Here is a 16945-nt window from a genome sequence, read left to right on the forward strand (position 1 = left end):
CAGACGAAGGGAACCATGAAAGAGCTGCTACTGTGATCTTCTTCTTATTTTCTCGAAAAAGAAAAGTCTTTCATTTTATGCCATTGTGTGAGTATATATGTAGGTGCCCAATTCACAACTATGGGTGTTTTGGCTTCAAATGTGTGTCCTTGTAGTTTGGATGTGGAGTCTGTGGATAACATGTGTGACCGCCTACATGCTTCTGTGTATTTGCATGCATGAGCTGGGTTGATTAAATGTTTTTTTCTCTTCTTTAATACAAAAAGTTATGTTTATTGAACTTCCTGTTTGCATCTATAGCGTGGCTGCTCATGTAGCCTGCTGCACCCTGGTCTTCATAATGTGGATGCTGCTGCTCCTTGGATGTGGCAAAAAATTGAAGAAAAGTAACTTAAGCAAGGCGAGGCAGCAGCAGGTAGCAGTTAGGGTGAGGAAGAAGGGAGATAATGATATTTATATAACATTTTATAGAAATACACTCAAGTTTTGGTGGTATAACAAAAACATGCTTACGTTTGGACACCTTTGTGTTAGAGGATGTGGGTTGGTGATAGAAACCCGCGCTCTAGCATATTTGCAGCTCCCCCGATGTGGGTCGGATCATTACAAAAGGTGGATAGAAAATGGCACTGGGTGAGTTGTCCACAATAGATATGGTTTTGACTGTATCCTATCAATGACCAAGTTGCACCCATATCTTGAAGTATGACATGTATGTGGTGCTTTATAGGCACGTTTATGTGACCATTAGAAAAGATACATTCTGATATTATCATGATATTTATACCAAATTTTCTTTTAACTTTTAAAAAATATTTTCACACGTCTTGGGCAGTGTTTCTTCCTTGTCCATTTTATGTCTTGATAACCTTTGTATTGTTTATATGCGAGTTTTGCAAGTAATAAACCAAAGAAGATGTTATCCTATAACTTTTTTATAAGATTTTAATACTTTGAAATTTCTAGGGTTTTCTAAAATTTTCCTAAAAAATGATTTTTGGAGAATTTCTAGTGAAAACCTTCCGGAGAAGTTGCTGAAAATGGTGTTGGTGTCTATGGTTCAGAGAAACAAACTTAATGCTCAGGATTGTAATTGAGTGGTGTCTCCAAATAAAGCTGTACATTTGAACATTACAGGTTGATTCTTTATATGTGCAAGTTTGATGGGGGTGTTATAAAATCATGTAAATATATACCTATACATGCATATATATATATATATATATATATATATATATATATATATATATATATATATATATATGCACATCTTTCTTTCGTATATGTTTATTCAAATTTTTATGTATACATATATAGTAATGCATATATGTGTATATTAATGTATATATGAGCTAGCATTGGCTAAATAGAGACATCGGAGCTAGTCCAATGGCTAGAGGCAGCCATCTTCTTCCTTGGTTTATAAATTGGGGATTTCTTCCCTCTTGTATGATATCCCTTGGTGGATATTTGGTGCTTTATTCAAGAAGATTCATTTTATTTATTTCATGTGCCTTAACTAGGGTTTTCCTTGTGGTTATAATTCTTCTTGGCTTCTTTGTAAGACTTTGCATTATACGCTGTGTCTGTTGCACGTGGCCCTTTATCAAGTGATTTGGACTTGATTTCTGAGTTTGAAGGAGACTTCTACAAGCAGTGTGTCTATTCTAGCATGAACTTTCAAATCGATGCTGATTTTCTCTTTTCTACATTTTTCTGCTTTTGTTTCGAACCTTGTGTTGCAAACAATGCCATCTACAGCAAAGTGTGATAAAAGCTCCTATAACTGCTTAATAGTGAATGATTTGTATAATCTCCTGATGTAGCTTGAATTTCTGCTTTTGTGCTGATTTCCTACTTACTGACAAGTATAGCTCTGCGATGGGGCAATTGTGGCATTCACTGTTCTTCATAATGTAAATTGCAACCATGGGCTTATATATGTCACCTCACAGGTGAGTTTTTTTTAAATTTTATCCTTTGTTTTTTTTCTGTGTTCTCCTTGTTAAATATTGAACTTGACATTAACACATTATATTTTACTAGGGCTTCCTTAAAATATGCCAGCTACCATCTGCACTTAACTATGATAATTATTGGCCAGTTCAGAAGGTAGCAGTCAAACCTTCAAATTCTTTTGACCTTTGAACTTTTTTTGCCACATAATGTTGATATTGCTGTAAAATAATCAGATCCCTTTGAAAGGCACACCTCATCAAGTCACTTACTTTGCAGAGAAGAATCTTTATGCACTTATAATATCTGTTCCTGTAAGTTCCACTACCTTATTTTCTGTCTTTTAATATTTGCCATTTAGAACTTTGTCTATGTCTTTTTGGATATGGTTGCTTTCTAGTGTGTGAATTTCTGGAAAAGTGGTCCTTTGTGTGTTGCTTAAATATCTCGGTTGCCTATGTAGCCAAAAGCATCATCTAACTTCCTAGTGCTGGTTCTCATCTTGGTGTTGGTGTTTTTTAGACTGATGACCTCGATCAGCTGAGTGCTTGAAGACGTTATGAAAGACTTGGATTTTTGCTCTTCCCAATGCCACATTTCCTGGTCCAGCTGTACCCTAATATCATGTTGAAAACTGTATATTCTAATTCATCAATCCATGTTTAATTGGAAATAAGTCAAAAGAGACCACAGAACATTGTGAACATAAAAGTGAATTTACATTTTACAATTCTATCTATGAAGGTGACACCCTACAGAATGACTACATTTGCCCTGAGTATGGGCAAGAGATTGTGGATGCTACCTGTTAGATTATATGTTAGTTTTCATGTCACTCTCAACTTACTGGGGCATCATGCAGAACAATAACTGTGCGACAAGGAAACTGTTAATCTGATATGTACATTGTGCAAGTCCAAACTGGAGAGAAGATATAGCTGGTAATCTTGGTAACCTGGGTGAAAATTTTATTCATTTAAGATGACAGTGGTAAGGTTTTGGAGACAATGTCCAGTAACATGCTTCCATATTTCGTTCACACTTTGGAAGCTACATTATGTGGGAAAGCAGGTACAGGTAGTTTAAAGAGGGTAAACTGAACAAGTAGGAGATGTATGAGGGTCTATTGCCCTATCTTATACGATATGAAAGTATTTCAGTGGAATTTTAGTCATGTGACTGTGAAACTGCAAATTAAAAGAGCCATTACCTATAGCAGAGCTGCCAGGGGGGGGGGGTGATATTGTTGATAGTATAAAAAAAGGTTATCTTCAAAGATGGCATGCCTTTTTTCTGGATGATTGATGTAGAAAACTGAAGTAGGCTACAAGATTAAGAACTATCTGTATTGATAAATGTACCTCTGAAACAAGCCCCTTTGACATGGTTTGAGGAATCTACAATGGGTTACGGTAATTGTTAATTTTCTATAAAATTTTTATAAAGATTTAAAATGTATTTTTATTCTATTTTGTGTTGATTATATTGTTACTGAACTGGATCAAACAAGTGGTACATGAAAATGTATTGCAGTTTATATGTGGTCATGTAGTGGATGGGGCCTTGTATCTTATCGGTGGTCAACCTTTGATGCACCTGTTTCTGTTTTTCAATGAAAAGTTTAATGTTTTCGGGATGGCCAGTAGTTCAATATGTAAAATGCTAAATATCTTCATTCCTGTCACGGTTTTTATGTTTTATCATGATTGGTGAACTTGAATGGGGTCATTAATGGATTTTTTTTTTCTGAAGCTGCTGTTGATTTCACATGCCTATGCAACATTGCTGATGCTTGATCTTAAATTCATTATTTGCTTGCTTTTCAGATTTTGAAGCCACTAAAGAATGTTCTTTCTTGTTTGGTTGATCAAGAAGCTAGCCAACAATTAGAGCATGATAACCTAAGTTCTGAAGAGATGCATAGATCTTATGCAGTAGATGAATTTGAGGTGCGCATTTTGGAACCAGAAAAGTCTGGAGGACCTTGGGAAACAAGGGGTGTGATTCATATGCAAAGTTATGAAAATGCACTGACTGTACGCATGGTGTCATTATTTGTAAGTCGACTCACATCTATTTTTTCTTGTTCTTTCATGTGTTGGCTCTTTGGTGTTCTCGTTCAATATTCAGGTTGTTCATGCTGCTATCCAGCACCTCCTTGTGACTTGATTTTTGTTTTCTTCCAGAATACTTCCACAAAAGAAAATGAAACACTTTTGGCAATTGGGACAGCTTACGTACAAGGGGAAGATGTGGCAGCAAGAGGACGTATATTGTTGTTCACTATGGGGAAAAGTAATGACAATAATCAGAACTGGGTAAGGGCATGAAGCTACCAAACTAAAACCGTCTACATGTTTTTAGTGCTACCTTCTTCATGCATCACATTTATTTCCAGGCTGTGGAGGTCTACTCAAAAGAGTTAAAAGGAGCAATTTCTGCTTTAGCTTCCCTTCAAGGTCATTTGCTGATAGCTTCTGGTCCAAAAATTATATTGCACACGTGGAGTGGTACAGAATTGAATGGTGTTGCTTTCTTTGATGCCCCTCTGTACGTTATGAGCTTAAACATTGTGAGTATATTCAACTTGGCTCTCGTTTTGTTCTCTAATGGTAAGAACAATATGTATTTCTTTGGTCATTATCAGTTGGTAACTGATCGTTCAGTGGCTTTTTGCCTTTAAAAATCTCAAGCAGCTGTTTTTCTTTCTAGAGTTCAGTTTGAAGTTCTTGTCATGTTAATGTCTTGGTGTGTGTTTCTGGAGAACTTATGTTTAACTTGGAAGCTTGCTGGCTGTCAATTTTGCGCTTTCATTGGGTTGCCTTTTTAGTTATTTATTTGTGTTGCCTCGCCAAGTGTTGTTGTTTGCAATCTGTTGACATTAATCTCTGATATGCTCTGTCGTTTGTCTTTGTCTATGTCATTTTACTCTTGCGCTGATTCTTCAGTTTCCTGCCACTTATCTTTTTGTTGCTTTTGGTTCTTTATTTGACGGCTCACATGATAAGGTAAATGTATAAGCTTCATTTGGATTTAGCATGACCTTTGGCATCATGAAAATAGTCAACCTCTTGACTGCTAATCCATGAGCTTTTATGGTGGCTATCCGATTGTTTTATGTTTGATTTTTGTATCTTCAACACATGACATGATAAGGTAAATTTATAAGCTTCATTTGGATTTAGCATGACCTTTGGCATCATGAAAATAGTCAACCTCTTGACTGCTAATCCATGAGCTTTTATGGTGGCTATCCGATTGTTTTATGTTTGATTTTTGTATCTTCAACACATGAGGACAAGAGACCTGTCATGTAGCTGTAGGGAATTGGCCGCACCTGAGTTGGGTGTGGACCAGGTGGCAGGTTCTCTTATCTATTAGGTAATGGATGGCTATTATGATTTTTGCTCTAACTCACATGTATTATATATATATATATATATATATATATATATATATATATATATATATATATATATTACACACGCACACAACACACACTCACTATGGCTTTTAGATCAAGAGTATCAATTGGTCACCACTATGATCCATCCAATAAACATGCTTGCACACACACACACACACACATTTATGGCTTTTAGATTAAAAGTATCAATTGGTCACCACTATGATCTATCTAGTAAACATGCTTTGATAGCTCGCGAATGGACTGTCTATATTAAATAGATCAAAAGAGAAAGTAAACGGTTACATGGTTGAGTTGTCACCCACAAATACATCTATTCTGGTGCGAGCCACCAAATCAATTGGATGATTCATGTTAGTGCACATTAGTTTTCATATTTCTTTGTGCTCATTTTCTGAAAACCCTATATATGTGCGGTGAACCCTTGCATTGTTGTTTTGCTCATATTTCTCCACACGCTCGTATTTCTTGGTGAATATTTATGAAAACCCTATATATGCTCGTATTTCTTGGAGCTCTGAAGACCCTGTATATGCATGTGTATCCTTGCCAGATCTGCACCTAAGTTTGTCTGGCAAATGGTGCCATAGATTGTGTTACGTGCAGCCAAGGGAGAGGAGAGAAGAGAACGAGAGAGAGAGAGAGAGAACTTTCTATCGTATTCACTAAAGCTGCCCTAATCTCAAGTTAAATGAGAATTAGGGTAAAGTAACAAATTACAAAAGAGGTCCATAAATAACACCCTTATTTATAAAGAGCTGTTCCTAAACTCTTAAATATTCTAAAATACCACCTAACACATATTATTCAACACTCCCCAGTCCCCTCAAGCTGGAGCATAGATGTTAATCATTCTCAGCTTGTCACAACATCTAGAAAATTCTGCAATAGGCAAGGCTTTGGTGAAGATATCAACAACTTGATCTTCAGAGGCTACATGTATAGTTGAGATAATTCCCTCTTGAACCATATCGCGAATATAGTGGCAATCTACTTCGATGTGCTTTGTCCATTCATGAAATACTGGATTATTGGCAATATAGGTAGCCGCTTTGTTATCACAAAACATCTTCATAGGTGTAGAAGTTGAAATACCAAGACTCTCAAGTAAAGATCTAGACCATGTCATTTCAGCAACCGTTTGAGCCATAGCACGATATTCAGACTCTGCACTTGATCTAGAAACAACATTTTGTTTCTTACTTCTCCAAGAGATGAGATTTTCTCCCATAAACACACAAAACCCTGTAGTGGACTTCCTATCATCAACTGAGCCTGCATAATCTGTGTCGCTATAAGCTTTGACATCAAAAGATATACCCTTTTTAAAGAAAAGTCCTTTGCTAGGGGAGGACTTCAAGTACTTGACAATCAACATAGCTGCATCCCAATGTGATTTTCTTGGTTTTTCCATGAATTGGCTTAATTATTCCACAACAAAACTAATGTCTGGTCGAGTTACTGTCACATAGAGAAGCTTACCAATCAATGATTTGTATGCACGAGAAGCTACCTCTTCCGATTCATCGTCAAATAGGTGTATCCGTGGGTTCATAGGAAGAGTTGCAGGTTTAGCACCCAACATTCCTGTGTCCTGTAACAGATCAAGAACATACTTCCTTTGTGATAACACCACTCCTTCCTTACTACGAGCAACTTCAATGCCAAGGAAGTATCGTAGCTGGCCAAGATCTTTGGTAACAAAGTGTTGTTGTAAAAATTTCTTTTTATGAGCTACCTCCTGCTCACATTCACCTGTCAACACAATATCATCAACATACACCACTCACACCACAATACCTCTAGATCCTTTCTTGATGAATAATGAATGGTCCAGCTGAGATCTCTTGAAACCACATTTTAATACAACTTTTGAAAATTTATGAAACCAAGCATGAGGACTTTGTTTCAAGCCATATATAGCTTTCTTTAGCCTGCACACTTTACCACACTCCCCCTGACGTTCAAAACCAGGAGGCTGCTGCATATACACGGTCTCATCAAGATCCCCATATAAGAAGGCATTTTAAACATCCAGCTGATATAAGGGCCAATCATAATGTACTGCAACAGAAACAATAAGACGTATGGTGCCCATCCTCGCCACAGGAGAAAAGGTCTCAAAGAAATCCACCCCATAGGTTTGGGTATAACCTTTTGCTACAAGACGAGCTTTGTAGCGCTCCACTGAGCCATCAGATAGGTACTTGATGGTAAATACCCATTTGGAGCCCACAACTTCACAACCAGATGGAGGATCAACCAATTCCCATGTGCCCCTTTGCATTAGAGTCTCCATTTCATCCTGCATAGCCTGCCGCCACTTAGGATCAAGTAACGCAAGTTGGTGGCTGGAGGGAATAGAATGTACTGACAATGCTGACACAAATTTCTGTAGACGCCCACCAAAACCAATAGTAGAAACAAACTGAGATATAGGATGAAAAGTATATTGTCTTTTGCCTTTGCGTAAAGCAATGGGTAAGTCCAAAGACATGTCAGGAGCATCCTTGGTAGGGGTAGTAATATCAGAAATACTTACATCCTGAGAAGCGACTGGTGGACAATCCTTAGCAGGAGTGTGTCGGCGGTTGTAGACCAGTGGAGGATCATGGAATCTGCTAGCATTTGGAAAAGAATCATACGGAACAGACTGCAGGGGAACCGGTGGGATAGGTAAAGGCATAGACGACGACCTGTCAGATACTGATGGAGTAGAGTGAAAATAAGGACTTGACTCAAAGAATGTAACATCCGCACTAAGAGTGTGGGAGTCAAAGCAGATATAACCCTTTTGGTGTTTTGGATAACCAATGAAAATGCATTTAATTGATTGTGCACCAAGTTTGTTTTTATTAGGACCAAGGATTTGAACAAAGCAAGTGCACCCAAAGACTTTGGGTGGAAGGGAAAATAGGGGTCTATCTGGATAGAGAACTTGAATGGGGATTTGATTGCCGATAGACGAGGATGGAAGGCGGTTAATTAGGTAATATGCAGTGAGTATGGCATCGCCCCAAAATTGCGCCAGAACACAACCATGTATCATGAGAGTGCGAGCCATGTTAAGTAGTTGACGATGTTTACGTTCGACAACACCATTTTGTTGAGAAGTGTGGGGGCAAGTGAATTGAGGACATATTCCATATTTTGTGTAAAACTGTAGCAAGGTATTGGATTTGAACTCACAAGCATTATCAGTGCGAATGTTTTTGACAATGGAATCAAACCGAGTCTTTATTTCAATAATGAAATTTTGAAGAATACAAATAACTTCAGACCTCTCTTTTAACAAGAACACCCAACTAAGACGAGAAAAATCATCAACAATAACAAGGTAATACCTAAATTTGGCCCGGCTTACAACCCGGCTAGGCCCCCAAACATCAACATGAATAAGATCAAAAGTTGCATGACTCGACAGACTACTGCTGGATGGAAAACTACTTCTAGTGTGTTTGCCCAATTGACAGGCCTCACACTGGAATGACTCATACACAGAAATATTAGGGAGAACACCACGAAGCTTGGATAATGAAGGATGGCCTAGTCGGAGATGCCACTGATATGAAGTTGGCTTAGATAGAGCCATAGATGCCACCTCCACTGGTTTCGACAGTAGGTAAACTTCCCTGTGCTCATGGTCGCCACCAATCGTCTTCCCATTTTGCAAGTCCTGAAAAACACATGAACCAAGATCAAATATGGCTCTACAACGCAATCTTTCGTCAACTGAGTAACAGATAGAAGGTTAGCAGGAAACTCTGGAGCATATAAAACATGGGAAAGAAGGATAGAACCAGGAAGTTTAACATCCCCAATTCCCATAATAGGAGAAAGCTTTCCATTGGCAAGCCTAACATGTTGAGGCTGTGGAAACCGATGCAATGAAGTAAATACGTGAGGCTGACTGCGAAAGTGTTTCGAAGCCCCAGAATCAATAATCCACATGGTACCTGGTTCATGGGAAGAAGTACTAGCAACAGAATCCACCATGACCGAGGAGGCAGCTGTAGACAATAGACATCATGATAGGAAGAGGTCGCTGAGCCATAAGCTGATCATACTCTGCCTTACTCATAGTCACTGTGGAGTTCTCCGAATTCATCGAGGAAGGAGTCTCTGCCAGTGATGTAGCAACTCGGGCAGACCCTACATGAATATGAGAAGAGAAGGTCCCTCTGCCCCTTGAAGTATTACCACCCCTGCCATGGAAAGTAGAAGTCGGTCTACCATGTTTGTCCCAACATCTATCTTCCAAATGTCCCAATTTTCCACAGAATGTACATTGAAATCTTCCTCTGCCCCCTACACCACGACCTGAGCCTCTTCCCCTAGTGGCTTGCCCATGCCCTCCAGACACAGTTAAGGCTGCAGAAGGAGACTCACTCTGGGACTGAGAGAGAGATACAACCAATCTACTGAGTCTATTACATGCCTCAGCAAGATCTGGAATTTATGCTCCAGTAAGCATTTGAACTTTTGCTACCTCATACTTAGGGGACAAACCAGCCAAGAACTTAGCCACCATAGTCTGCTCAAAATGCGTCTTGTAACATGCCTGACATGGAGGTCGAAGAGCCTTCAATCGTTCATACGCAGCTTTAACTAAAGCAAAGTATTGAGATAGTTCTAATTCACCTTGCTGCAGTTTAAGTAACTCTTCCTCAACTTGTTAAATTTTTGAGACATTCTTGTCATGAGAATAAGTTTGTCTCAAGAACGTCCATATATGTTTGGCAGTCATATAGTAGGCAAGAGTAGGAGCTATATCCGTCTGCACACTGTTCATGATCCAAGACATAACAATACTATTATCTTCTTTCCATGTGGCATATTTCCCAGTTTTAACACTCGGTTCATCTTCATCAATGATATGGTCTTTCCGATGTCCTACTACAGACGTCATAAACATTCGTGACCAGATTTCATAGTTGTGACCATCTAATTTCACGGTAGAACCATAGAAGAAAGGAGACTCGATCTTAGAATTGTCTCCCATATTAGACGGCTGTTCAGGCTCCATCACAACTCCCACAAAAAGAGAATAGCACTAATATATATACCGCAGAAAGGGACGATAAAGTATGCAAATGATAAAGGAATTTAAATCCGTGGCTGACTGAAACTTAGAGCAGATCACACGTAAGGCAGATCCACGGCTGACTGAAACTTAGAGCAGGTCGACTATTGCAACATCCAACACCAGCTAGGGCAGATCCACGATATAGAAGGAATTCATATTCACGTATGCAATATCCAACAAAAAGGAAGGACATATATCACCTAGGGCAGATCCACGGCTGACTGAAATTTAGAGCAAATCGACGGCAGCAACATCCAACAAGAGGAAGGACATATCCACGGCTGACAGAACCCTAGGGCAGATCTACGGCTGATAAAAAAAAGGTTGTAATATCCACGGCTGCAGCGACTTCCATTCACCAAGTAGTGACCACCGACCACAAAGGAAACTTCTGCCACGTGAGGGAGACACCTGCAACGTCCATCCGCGTCCACTTCAACAGGGCATCGATCTAGGGTTTTTAATCTTATGCTTAAGAAAACCCTAGATCGAGCCTAATATGCATGTTCAGCCTGTCGTGCTCTCAGACCTATCCACGAGAATAGAAGAAGGGGAAGAGACAGGGGATGAGCACGGTGAGAGAGGTTTCAGTCCCAAGGAAAGTTGGGCTCTGATACCATGTTACGTGCAGCCAAGGGAGAGGATAGGAGAGAGAGAGAGAGAGAGAGAGAGAGAGAACTTTCTATCGTATTCACTAAAGCTGCCCTAATCTCAAGTTAAATGAGAATTAGGGTAAAGTAACAAATTACAAAAGAGGTCCATAAATAAAACCCTTATCTATAAAGAGCTGTTCCTAAACTCTTAAATATTCTAAAATACCACCTAGTGGGTTTTGCGCCGGGGTCCTGTCCGGCCGGGTAGATCATTTGTGTAATTACCTAGGTTTGCTTTGTGGTTTATGTTTGAGCCCAAGAGAATAAAAAATACAAAGAAACTAGTAAAATGAAATGATATAACCTGGAAATTCAACTTGTATGTTGTTTTTTAAACTTTAAAATATTATCTTTTTGATATTTGGTCTTCATCCTCCTTTCATGAGGGAATACTAAAGCTTTTGTCAATGGCCTTATATGTAATGCACAATTTGGTGCCGAGAGAATAAACTATATAGTACTAGACTAGATAATGTTGTGTGTTCTGTTTGGCAGTTTGCTTTGAATATGCATGCTTTGCACGAAACACCAGTAGCTTTCACCTAATTCTTGAGGTTTCTGTTTTTATTTGGGTGATTTTGCAAGCATGTGAATTTGTCTTCCAATGGGAAACTCCTGACATGAGGGACCATGTGAATGTAAATCCTTTAATCATCATTTTTGTCTTCCTATTCTGGGGAGTCTCACTCAAGAAATGTTCTTTTCATCCATATGCAACTGCCAACTATTTTGTTACTATGTTTTTTTTTCCCTTATGGCATTTTCTTTTCAGATGGTTGTTTTTGTTTCCTTTTAAAAATTTATCAAAAAAGTATATGTTTTTTCTGGTTCAAATTCTTGTTTGCCCAATTTGGTCCACTGAATCGATTCCTTGCAATAATCAGTATTCATTTCCTTATATTTGTTAGGTAAAGAATTTTATCCTTTTGGGTGATATCCACAAAAGCATATACTTTCTCAGTTGGAAGGAACAGGGAGCTCAGCTTAGCTTGCTTGCAAAGGATTTTGGATCTCTTAATTGTTTTGCAACTGAGTTTTTAATAGATGGAACTACACTCAGCCTTGTTGTTTCGGATGATCAGAAAAATATTCAGGTAAAAGGTTCACTTCCTTCCTTTTGTCTGATTTATTAATTTTGTTTCATCATTTTGTATTGTTTGATAGCATCTTAACCATGCTAAGTGCACATCTGAAATATGTGTGTGTGTGAGGCCAGAGGATTCTACAGCATTTTAGGAAAATATTATTTTTTCATCATGGCATAAGAAAAACAATGTTATTTATGGGAGGACATTATATGAATTTAGGATTGCCGTGTTCTCTTGTTTTTTATGAGGTCAGAATGGTCAATATTGTGGAGATGATTACTGCTGTCCACAACTTCAAGGTTTCAACTTTCAAGGAGTCAGAATAAACTAAGTCCTCGCTCTTCGTGGTTGTTGTCTAAAGCAGTTTCTTCGCTTATGACTGCAGAAGTTGTCAGCTCCAAGCGTAGTTTACTAGGTGACGATGCTTGCTTACAATGTGGTTCTCAGAGAATCATACGCACAAAATTGTCTGAACTTCATAATTAGTGCCTAGAGGAATAAGTAGCAGCGTCATCTTTGAAACCCAGAGCATTCTAATACAAACAGAAGTATTGTTGTCTAAGTAGATCTTTTGTTCCATCTTCTGAGTAGAGAAGTTGTCACACAGAGGCAGAGCTTAGGGGTTTCCTTGTAGCAAGTCAATTCAGTTTGACTTTTCCTGACCTCCTACTTGACTTCGTCCAAAAAGAAGATTTAGTCCCAAGTCCAACATCAATTTCTTGTGGGAGTGAGTATTTTGATTGGAAACTGAATTGAGTGGGTACTGTCTTTAAATTTTAATCAACCAGGGGTATTTTGATCCTCATGGTTCCACTTTTCACTATAAGTACTTCCACAGTAGCACCTTGGCCCCTTCCTTTTATATATATAAATGTATAATAATAATAATTATTCAATGTCTTAAACAGGATATTGTAATGTATATCCTTGGGTCGACCTACATTTTGTATTGCAAGGTATCATAGTGCGACGTAAAATTATTTTTTGCTTCATAAAAATAGGAAAATTCATAAAAAAGGAGAAGATGAATATTCATGAGTCATCATTCATAAGCCAAAATATTTAAGAAAATAAAGTTTGAAGTCTTTTAAATCATATCATGATTATCGTCAATCAATATGACGAAACACAGAAGTCTCCAAACATCAATGAGTTTCTCGCGAGCAAAGTTTCCTTCAAACCGGCTGCCCTCAAATTGACAATTTCTTTGCAATTTTTCTCTAAAACCGGCAGAAATGCCCCCCTCCCAAAGCTCTTAGAAATGTTAAAAATGAAGAAGAATAGACTATTTTAAAAGAGAAGTCGACCAAAAGGGGCGTCGGACCACTTTTCTAAAAACTGTACCATACGGCAGATGCATGTGTAAGACACATCCAAAATGTGTATCAAGCATATATAGTATAGGTCTTTTCGACCTATACAATGCAATACAAGATGTTTCTGTGTAATACAATGCTGATAACTATATATGTAATATATCAGGCAGGTTTCAGATATTTTCTATCATCTTTGCATGTTTTTTCTATTCATTTCACGTTCTAAACCCAATCCTTGGATTCATCTAGTGGAGAAAATACTGTTTTTATAGTTGCATGTGATTTTTGAGCAAGGAAAAGATTAATTGTTGATTTGTTTATATCGTGTCATAAGCTTGTCAGCTGTCAGAAAAGAAATTACTTTTTTAATCTATTCTATCCAAAGCATGAAAACATCTCGATGTGTTGATGGAGTCTCAGTTGTGGGAGTGTAGAAGTACCAGACACAGAAACCCTCGTGTTTGTAGAAGTATTTATAGTTCCAAAGGTAGATGTCAAAGTTCTCCTACCTCAAAATGCGACAAACCTCTGTTTCTCATATTCTCAAGAGCTGGTTGTGTGGCACAATAAAAGGAATATTAAAGATCATGAAAAAGTGAGTGTGTGTGACAGAGAGAGAGAGAGAGAGAGAGAGAGAGACATCTGGTTCCTCTGTCTCTCTTTTGGTAATCCGTTCTTTTTTGTTTTCTCTTAACAGTTGACAAATTTCTTTTTGAACTACTTGTTGTCCATGTGTTCCCTTTATAGCTAGTACAGAAATTTTAAAAGTATGGAATACAGGGTATCGCATGGTATGTTGTCAAGGTCTTGCCTAGGCATTGCCTAGGTGAGGACTAAGCATGAGTCCGCACCTGTTGCCTAAGTCCGCCATTTAGGCGACGGGTTATGTGCTGGCACCTAGGCACCTGCACACCTAGTCCATGGGAAAGTGAATATGCCTGCATACTTGGGATATTATATAACTTATATACGTTATAGGCTATACCTGTTACACCTTCTTTAAGTAAATCCTGTATATCTGTATACCAGTTATATGTAAAATAGTTTTATCTGTTCTATATGTGTTTCTGTTTCTGTTTTCTGATTTCAATTTGAATTGTTACTTTGTTATGTTTCTCGTTCTGTTATAAGACTCTCTGTGAAGTGATTTGTGTTATGTACTAGTAGTATATGTGGCTGTTTTCTGATTTCTAGTTTTCTAGTAACATGTATATTGTAGTATACTGTTATATGTTATAGCTTTTTCTAGTACTATGTATACTGTAATATGTTATGGCTGTTTCTAGTAGTATATATACTGTTTCTGCTTTCTGTTGTGTATTCTATTTATGATTTGTATATTAGTAGACTGTTATATGTATTCTGTTTTACTGTATAATAAAGTCAGTATTACTGTTTAGACTGTTATATGTTTTCTGTTTATGATGCGGTTACATACTGTTCTATGTGATATGTACTATATTGTTATGTACTGTTTTGGTAATGTGTACTGTTATATACTGCTGTAGTAATATGTAATATGTATACTGTTATATACTGCAATGAGTAATAGGTATTATACTTTCACATGGCAAAAAAGATTAAAAAAAAATGGTTGCCTTTTTTGGCTAGGTGCGCCTAGGCGCTAAGTGCTGCCTGGCTCCGCACCTTGACAACGTAGGTATATACTAACAAAACTTCTTGTTGTATCTGAGGGTGAATAGAAATTTGAAAGTTTGGAATCATCTGTTTGCAAGTTTGAAAAGATTATGTTTTTCTTTGTAATATTGATGATGTTGAGGGGTTTGAAAAGGGTGGAGATAGGGGCTGGCAGGCGTCATGGCCCCCAACATCCTCACCAAACCCCCATCCCCGGTCAAGTGCTTGTGTTGACATTATGCTATTTAAGTCTATGTTGTACTGTTGTTTCATTCTTTCTTCTGCTGTTTTTCTCAATAGCACATTAAATGTCTTATTTTTTTTTATTTTAACGGTTGTTCCTTGTATTTAGATCTTCTACTACGCTCCAAAAATGGTTGAGAGTTGGAAAGGGCAGAAGCTTCTCCCAAGAGCTGAGTTTCATGTTGGTGCCCATGTGACAAAGTTTCTGCGGTTGCAGATGCTACCGACCTCTGCGGACCGACCTGTAGTTTCTGGTGCTGATAAACCTAATCGATTTGCTTTGCTTTTTGGTACATTGGATGGCAGTCTTGGTTGTATTGCACCACTTGAAGAAAGCACATTCCGCAGGCTTCATATGCTACAGAAAAAGCTAGTAGACGCTGTTCCTCATTTGTGTGGGTTGAACCCGAGATCGTTCCGGCAATTCCAACATAATGGAAAGGCTCATCGACCTGGCCCTGATAACATTGTGGACTGCGAGCTTCTTTGCCAGTAAGTTAATTTGTTTTATTATTTTAAAATAATGTGTTGTCCTACTGGTTGGGGGGTTGCTGAGGAAGCACAGCTGATTATATTTATGTAGCCATGTGGAATCAGTGTTTGTGCTGGTTATGTCTGTTGCTTTGTTTCTCGTTCCGGGATCCAATGCAATATGTTGGGGCTTCTAAGATTTATAGTGATGAGAAAGCACTTATTGCTTATACATAGTCTGTTTGCTTTACTGGCTGTTTGTTTGATGGCAAAAGTTTTGCCTTGATTAAGGCAAAAAGCAGGTGTTTGGCAAAATTTTTTTACCAAATATGTTTGGCCTTTTGTTTCGCGACTGGGGTGGGGGTTATGATGAGTTGATGTCTATGGAACATCTCCAACATATAGATGTTTCAAATTTGTGATGGAATAGCTTAGTTTTCAAAATCAGAAGTTGGACTCAGGTCTGTTGAGGGCCAAAAATGATTAGTTGGTTTGAGTAGTCCAAGTCGGCTGGCCAAAATTAATTTAATGAGGAACATAGACACAGTATGTAAGGTAATCCATGTAGTTTACCGATTCCATATGTAAGGTATCTAAGGTTCCTCAGGAGTTCAGATATAAAATCACGTCGAATAAAAATAATAAGGAACAGTATGACATATATATGTATATATACACACACACACACATTATATATGTTTGTGTGCATATACTATATACACAAGTTGTGCCTTCTACATGCCCTAGCCTCTGTTTAGCTGGGTAGGATTGTGGGCCTGCTATGGAGCTATAGATGGTTTAAAAGGGGTATGCGCATGAGACACAAAAGAGAAGGTACAATATGTAGTGCACACATACACACATGCACGGAGAGAAAAACAAAAAACTAATTGAAAAACACGCGTAACACCAGATGTAAACAATTTCCTACAGTAGCTACTTAAGAAGCATAGTGGCTCGAAATTGACTAGTTGCGCTAATCAGTTCACTAGTCAATGACACTAGTCCCTGGTGCATTGAATGCGAGGGACTAGTTGCTGGCTTGGCGAAGTGGGCTTGTGACAAGA

At 38.2% G+C, this 16945-nt stretch overlaps 1 protein-coding gene across 1 annotated transcript in view; it reads left to right on the plus strand.

Moving 5' to 3' along the window:
* The window catches only part of LOC116260415 (cleavage and polyadenylation specificity factor subunit 1), a 46150-nt gene that overhangs the window by 27386 nt on the left and 1819 nt on the right, over positions 1 to 16945 (plus strand). The window contains exons 18-25 of the mRNA XM_031638749.2: positions 1875 to 1955; positions 2047 to 2112; positions 2193 to 2270; positions 3783 to 4013; positions 4143 to 4274; positions 4355 to 4528; positions 12031 to 12216; positions 15517 to 15899. Of these exons, the coding sequence (XP_031494609.1) occupies positions 1875 to 1955; positions 2047 to 2112; positions 2193 to 2270; positions 3783 to 4013; positions 4143 to 4274; positions 4355 to 4528; positions 12031 to 12216; positions 15517 to 15899 (1331 nt within the window). The remainder of the gene's footprint in view (positions 1 to 1874; positions 1956 to 2046; positions 2113 to 2192; positions 2271 to 3782; positions 4014 to 4142; positions 4275 to 4354; positions 4529 to 12030; positions 12217 to 15516; positions 15900 to 16945) is intronic.

Source organism: Nymphaea colorata, chromosome 9, assembly GCF_008831285.2.
Source record: "Nymphaea colorata isolate Beijing-Zhang1983 chromosome 9, ASM883128v2, whole genome shotgun sequence".
In the NCBI taxonomy this organism is placed as follows: Eukaryota; Viridiplantae; Streptophyta; class Magnoliopsida; order Nymphaeales; family Nymphaeaceae; genus Nymphaea; species Nymphaea colorata.